This window comes from Labeo rohita, chromosome 11 (assembly GCF_022985175.1).
Source record: "Labeo rohita strain BAU-BD-2019 chromosome 11, IGBB_LRoh.1.0, whole genome shotgun sequence".
NCBI lineage: Eukaryota > Metazoa > Chordata > Actinopteri > Cypriniformes > Cyprinidae > Labeo > Labeo rohita.
Window position 1 is genome coordinate 12,455,649 of NC_066879.1, and position 7,917 is coordinate 12,463,565.

Here is a 7,917-nt window from a genome sequence, read left to right on the forward strand (position 1 = left end):
TTTATTTAATCTTTTTGTTTTAACCCCAAAACATTTTTACGACATCAATCATGTTGAAACATTTTTTTTTAAACCGGGACATCTGGGGAATTAAAAAAACTGCTAGTAATGCTAAAAAACATGCTAGCGACATGTTAATCATGCTAGAAACATGCTAGCGACATGCTAATCATGCTAGAAACATGCTAGCGACATGCTAATCATGCTAGAAACATGCTAGCGACATGCTAATCATGTTAGAAACATGCTTGCGACATGCTAGTCATGTTAGAAACATGCTAGCGACATGCTAATCACTTTAGAAACATGCTAGTGACATGCTAGTCATGCTAGAAACATGCCAGCAACTTTGCTAATCATGTTAGAAACATGCTAGCAACTTTGCTAATCATGTTAGAAACATGCTAGCAACTTTGCTAATCATGCTAGAAACATGCTAGCGACATGCTAATCATGTTTGAAACATGCTAGCGACATGCTAATCATGTTAGAAACATGCTAGTGACATGCTAGTCATGCTAGAAACATGCTAGCAACTTTGCTAATCATGTTAGAAACATGCTAGCAACTTTGCTAATCATGCTAGGAACATGCTAACGACATGCTAATCATGTTAGAAACATGCTAGTGAAATGCTAGTCATGCTAGAAACATGCTAGCAACATGCTAGTAACTTGGTAATAATGTTAGAATCCTCTATCTATCTTTCCGTCGATTGACAATCTGACCAATACTATCTATCTATTTATCTGACAGACTACATTCAAACTTTAAAACTTCTAAATATATCAGACTGAAAACCATCCAAACTTAAAACTTCTTAAACTATTTAAACTTTTCAAACTTCTTAACTTTTCAAACTTTTTAAACTTTTCAAACTTTTCAGACTTTTTAAACTTTTCAAACTTTCTGGTCCGGCTTTCTCAAGCCAACTTAAAGTTTGTCTTGACAAACTTTTTTATCTAGTTATTATTTGTAATTTAATGCAAGTGAAGCTAATGTGTTTTTGTTTCATTAATTTGTAAAGTGATGTGGGACATTATTTACAGGTTACGTTTATGCAGGCTTTTTATGACCCCTTTAAATGTGTAATGTTGTGATTTTACTCTTAACACACTGACCCATACTAACCTTAACCCTCACTCTAACTAGAATTTCCACTGGAGGAGAATGCAGTCACAAACCAGGACTGTACAAATGTGAGTTTAAACATGCACAATTATGTTTTTAAATCTACATCAGTATTTTTTAGGGTTAAAATTAGGGCTACTCAGTTATGGCAAAAATTATAATTTGGTCAATATTATTATTAGGGACCAAGCACCAAAGATGCAAAGGCACCTATTGAGTCCGTTGGCATTCTTCCTCTTCTTCTGCTCTTGAGTCTATGCCAGGCCATAGAACCGCTTGCAGGAAAGTTGTGAAATTTGGAATCTCTATCTTAAACTCTCCAGCGCCACCGCTTGTCCAAATTTTCAGCCATGTATATGCTAATGACTTTTGAACCGTAAGGCACAGAAGGAATTTTTTTCCCCCCTGATTCCTTGGATCATGTTGAATCAAATGGACACTTTTACAAAATTTAAAAATCATAAGATTTTGTTTTTCATTTTTCAAAATTCCGTAAAACCTGTTTTTTCAACTCGTCCTAGATGGTTTGTCCGATTTTCACCAAAATTGGCTCCGAAAAGTTATGGAATTCAAGTTATTTCGTCAAACTGTTCTCAAGTGGTTTGGCCAAAACCGCTCTCTTTAGATTCGGTGCATCATCCTGAGTCCAACCATACCCAATTTTACCATGTCAGTCATTTCTGGCGTTGGCCATATTGAATTTTGTCAAAATGCTATATTTTACGAACGCATTGACGTATCATTATGAAACTCAGTATGTGCCTTTGGCACCATGCCCTGACAGTACTCAAAAAGTTCTAAAGAAATTGTGCAAATAATAACTAGCTAATAAAGCTAATAACTTCTGCTTACATTATTGTGCCTATTGTAATGAAACTGGTCTTGGTATATTCCTTGGATCATGCTGAGAACACTGATACCAATTATGCCATAATTGGATGAACGTCCTGTCCGCCATTTTGATTAATGTACAAAACCTACTTTTTCGAACTCCTCCCAGACTGTTAGTCCGATCTTCACCAAATTTGACTCAGATCATCTTCAGACTATGCTGGCAAAAAGTTATGAATTTCGTGTCGATATATGAAACCGTTTTCGTTTAGCGCATCAACAAATTTGCTGGAAAGATGCCAAACTACATCTGAGGCTGTATCTCTGCAAAGCTTTGACATAATGACGGCAAACTTTGTGTGTGTTGTTGTCATTTCACACAGAACACGTCACATCAATTTGAAAACAGCATCACCTGTTGGTCAAAAGTGATAAGCCATTAAATTTTATTACGATTGGTTGTATTTATGATTTTTCAGCCATTTCAACTGATATTATCCTAAAATGGCTTAAGTTACTCACTGTTGTAGTCGGTCTGCTGCTCCTTGCCGTGCTTAACTCCTCATTCTGCCTCTTTTGTGCTTGGCCCCGCAATTGCTGCTTGCAGCTATATTTGGTCTTACATTTCGTCATTCAAAATGTTTAACGTTATATCTTGTTTTTAATCAGTTGCAGCAATAGCGATGCTTTTATCCATATTAGAGAAGCTGGAACGAAACGTCATCAGCGCTACTTCGCATATGTGGGTTTTCTTTGCACGAGGGTGCCCTCTGGCGTCCAGTATGAATGAAATGTGTAAAAATCGAAAAAAGAATACCTCTCTCAAAAGAAAAATTAAGCAGACATATACTAAACCATGCTTTTTCCGGTGTACAGAGGTTTACGTGAGTATTTTGTTAATTTGTTGCAAAAAAAAACACACTGAAGTAGCAAGATATCAGAACCGAACCGAACTGAAAACCGTGGTTAAAAACGGAGGTATGTATTGAACCGTGGACTAACTGTATTGCTGCATCCCTAGTTGTCGTGTCTATATACAAAACGTTTTTTGTTTAAAGCTGCATTCACACTAGCAGTGACTTCTGTCAGGGGCTGGCGACAAGGCTACTGGTTGCCTTGACAGCAAATCAGGTTTCTTGCCACTAAATACTTTTGCAGGCAAAAGACTAAATATAATACACATATAAAATATAGCTGCAAGCTGAAATTGCAGGGCCTAGCACAACAGAGGCAGAATGAGGAGCTAAGCATGGCAAGGAGCAACAGACCGACTACAACACTGAGTAATTAGAGCCATTTTAGGATGATATCAGTTGAATACCTGAAAAATCATAAATACAACCAATAGTAATACAATTTAATGGCTTATCACTTTTGACCAACAGGTGGTGCTGTTTTCAAATTGTTGTGATGCATTCTGTGTGAGGTGACAATGACACACACAGAGTTTGGTGTCATTATGTCAAAGCTTTACAGAGATACAGCCTCAGAGTTATTTTGGCATCATGCCTCAAATGTGTAGTGGCGCTGTACGAAAACAGTTTTGTCTATCGACACGAAATCCATAACTTTTTGTTAACACAGTCAAAGTCGAAGGTCTAGGAGTTTGAACAAGTAGGTTTTCAACATACAAATCTTCAATTTCAACAAAATGGCAGAAAGGAAGTTCTGCCAATTTTGGCATAATTGGTATCAATGTTCTCGCCATTGAGATTGACTTTTATTACAATAGGCCAATGTATGCAGAAGTTATTACCATTTTTGTAAATTAAATTTCTTTATAACTTTTGACCACAAGGTGGCGCTTGAAAAAAAACCCAAAATTTTCATTCTGTGCTTTATAGTTCAAAAGTTATTAGCATAAAATGATTGAAATCCAGTCACCAACAGTTGCTGTAGCTCAATGTTGCTCTTGTCACCGGAAATCGCCAGCTCTCTATTAAAATGAATGGAATCGTGTCGCTTTGTCGCTGCCTGACACTTGTAGTGTGAACAGGGCATAATGCATCAATGAATTTGCTTAAAAGATGCCAAACTGCATCTGAAGCTGTATCTTTGCAAAGCTTTGACATACTTTATATGTGCCATTGTCATCTCACACTGACCATGCCACATCAATTTATTAACTGCGCCACCTATTGGTCAGAAGTAATACACCGGTAAACATTAATAATGAAATTTACAAAAATGCTAATCACTTCTGTTTGCATTAGCCTATTGTAATGAAGCCTCTCAAAATGTTCCTTGGGTCATGCCAATAACATACATTCCAATTATGTCCACCAGTTTGATTTATGTTAAAAACCTCCTTTTTTACCAGAATCAACTCGGATCATCTTCAGACTGTGCTGACGATAAGTTATGAATTCCGTGTTGATAGATGAAACTGTTTCTGTACAGCGCCACTACACATTTGAGGCATGATGCCAAAATGACTCTTGAGGCTTCTTTGTAGGTATCTTTGTAAAGCTTTGACATAATGACACCAAACTTTGTGTGTGTCATTGTCACCTCACACTGAACACATCACATCGATTTGATGACAGCGCCACCTGTTGGTCAATAGTGATAACCCAATACATAATATTACTAGTGGTTGTTTTTATGATTTTTTTCACCCATTTTGACTCAAATCATCTTAAAATGGATTCAATTACTAATTGCTTAAGTTGGTCTGATAATTGCTGCCTTGCTTGCCTAGTGCTTAGCCCCGTAGTTGCTGCTTCCAGCTATATTTATTATTATTATTATTATTACTATTATTACTATTATTATTATTATTATTACATTCAATCATTTGTTGCAGTCAATATTTGAAGTCATGATTATTTAAAAAGATTGGCCAATATGACCAAAATGTTATGAGTAATTTTTTCAAAATAGTGATTATATCATGTGTAGTTTGCTGAAAATAATAGTTGGTGCGATATTAAAATTTTAGATACCAGTGAAATTTCATTATTGATACCAATTTCACAGTTAAACAGCAGAAACTAATATAAGTAAGAGCTCCCCAGACTGTTTTTAAAGATAAATATGATAATGTATAGCCTATAATACATCTTGAGAACTGTTGTTCCTAATGCTAATTATATATATTTAAGCTGAATTCTTCTGATGAATCTCTATTTTTAGATTTCATAGCGCTCACCTTTGACTCTCAGACGGCTAATGACCACCTCTATCTGAAAGAGAACAACACTGTGGTCACTTGTCAGACGAGGAAACAGCAACTTCCTGCTAATGACGAGCGATTCGATAAGTGCAACCAGGTCCTGTGCTGCCAGCCGCTGATTGGACGCTGCTTCTTTATCGTGGATGTGACTGGTCCAGTCGTGCATGTGGGCGTGGCCTGTAAGGGAATAAAGAGAAAGGGAAAGGGTGATCAAGTACATCTGGGACGCAATAAGATGTCGTGGAGTTTACGTTGCTCAAAAATGTGTGAAGTTCATCACAACAAACACGCTGTATCAGTTCAGTCAGAGTCCATCAGAAAACTGGGTGTGTTTGTGGACCGGAATGCTGGTTCTGTTTGCTTCTATATGTTGAGTCCACAGTATAAACTACTGTACATGTTTGATGCAGATTTTCCTGAGGATCAGGAGCTTTACGCTGCGTTCAAGATTCAGGAGCCAAACAGCTCAGTCACTCTCAGTCAAGAATCACAATAAATGTATGCACAGTTACTGTGTGATTGATTCCTCACATCTGGAGAGATGTGTGTGATCAGATTTACCATATCAACCTGCTGGACCTGGTGAAAGAAACCAGCTAGGAACCACCAAAAACATGACGTCCGTCATCATGAACACCAAACAGCAGATCTGAACCAGAACTGAGTGACATGAGAGATCAGATATATTTGGTTTAATTGAGTCTAATGCAGTTTCTGTTTATTGGACTGATTCTTTTAATATCCAGTAATCAACATACTCTCAGTTAAGACTGTAACTATCTATGATAAACTAATGATTGGGTCATTATCAGAAACAGTGTCATGTTCATGATTCAGTGGTAGTGCTGTATTAAACAAAACTGATTCAATTTCAATCTGTTAAACCAGTTGCTTGTGTCTTTGTGTTTTTTTTACAGTATATACTGATAAACTGAACATTCACTTCTACGGTGTGAGATGACTGGATGATTTCAACTGATTCAAACTATTTCAAATACAGTGAATTAAGCTACAAACTCCTTCATAATGAACGGTGTTTCCATCTAACATGTATTTTGAGCTGCAGCTCGTCATATTAATGGAGTGTTTCACTAGTTAACAGTAAACCGGTTACCACACCTCAGTATGGAGGAGATTTGTGTTGGATTTCATCTTTGGAATGGAAATATGGATATTTTATTTGCAGCCATAATACTTACTTCAGTTAATGTCATTAAACTAGCGAGTTAAGTCAGTAGTAGTACTGACAGTGTCGTGTAAACATGACTGAAGACAAGAAAAGTGGACGAACAGACGAACCGAATTAAATGAGTGAGACATTTACGCTGGAACCGCTCCGATTGATTCAAACTCGTGACTTCAATCATTCAGTTCAAGCGATTCACTAGCAAAACCCACATCAAAAGAGTAATTAATTATAATAAATTGCTTGTACTGATTTTAAAACCATCTATAGTGATGGGTGAAACGGATCTTTTCGAAACTCTGTGATTCACTTTTAATGATTCGCGAATCGTGAATATTTTGATTCAGATCAGGACTTCGGACTGCCTCCATGAAACTTTTTTAGATCGAAACCTCGGAGCGGGTTCGCGAATCATTTGTTTCAGTTCGGGGCTTCGGAGCGTGAATCGCAAATCTTTTGTTTCGTTTCGGAACTTCGGAGTGGGAATCGTGAATCATTTGAATTTAGTTCGGAACTTCGGAACGCGAATCGTGAATCATTTGATTCAGTTCGGGGCTTCGGAGCGCGAATCGCGAATCTTTTGTTTCATTTCGGAACTTCGGAGTGCGATTCTCGAATCATTTGATTCAGTTCGGAACTTCGGAGCGCGAATGGTGAATCATTTGATTCAGTTCGGGGCTTCGGAGCGCGAATCGCGAATCTTTTGTTTCATTTCGGAACTTCGGAGTGCGATTCTCGAATCATTTGATTCAGTTCGGAACTTCGGAGCGCGAATCGCGAATCGATTTAGATCGGACAGTACAGTTATAAAAACAAAACAGAAAAAAGAAAGTAGGGTTTTACACAGATACAAATTTCACAGCTTTAGGATGAACAGAATTTTGGACAGTTTCCATATACTTGTCTAGATCAACTAAAGAAAAGAGGTTTAGAGTCAGATTTTTGTTTATGTATGTGAAAATTAACTTGCAGGAAACACACATTCAGTTATATTTTATTATCTATATTCTCATAAACAATCCGAAGAAAACATCTTTAAAACAAAAATAAAAGTCACTTACAAAATGAGATCAAATGAACATTAAAATCCTATTGCATTTGTAAGTCCTGATGGATTTGTTTGGTTTAGTTCAGAGTTTACTGCCATTATTTATGTAGTCATGACAAAATCAACAAAATTACTAAAATAACAAACAATAATAAAATCTAATAAACATGAATATTTATATCTTTTCACTCCACAGCGGTTTATGGCTGCATGTGTTTATAGTGTGTTGTAGATGATTGTATTTATTTAATTGTGTTGCTCAGTGAATGTCTGGTTTATGTGCACTAAACTCGTCTTAGCAACAGCATAAAATATTATGAGGTTTTGCAGGAATCTGCTCATGTCTTCATTGTCGCTGTGGGTGGCGTTTACAGTCGTTAAATCCGCTTCAAAGAGCCTCATTTACACTGCGGTGAACAAACACACACAGCAGCGTTAAATAATGAAGTTATGAGTGAAATGTGTGCAGATCCCGCGCTCTCCGGCAGAGGGCGCCACACCTTCCAGAAACAAACGAAGACGTGTAATGGAAGAATCGTTCATTTT

General features: G+C 37.0%; 1 protein-coding gene across 1 annotated transcript in view; it reads left to right on the top strand.

Moving 5' to 3' along the window:
- The window catches only part of LOC127173483 (NACHT, LRR and PYD domains-containing protein 12), an 18,812-nt gene extending 13,179 nt beyond the window's left edge, over positions 1–5,633 (top strand). Inside the window, exons 6-7 of the mRNA XM_051123397.1 lie at positions 1,153–1,199; positions 5,098–5,633. Of these exons, the coding sequence (XP_050979354.1) occupies positions 1,153–1,199; positions 5,098–5,633 (583 nt within the window). The remainder of the gene's footprint in view (positions 1–1,152; positions 1,200–5,097) is intronic.
- Positions 5,634–7,917: the final 2,284 nt, after the last annotated feature.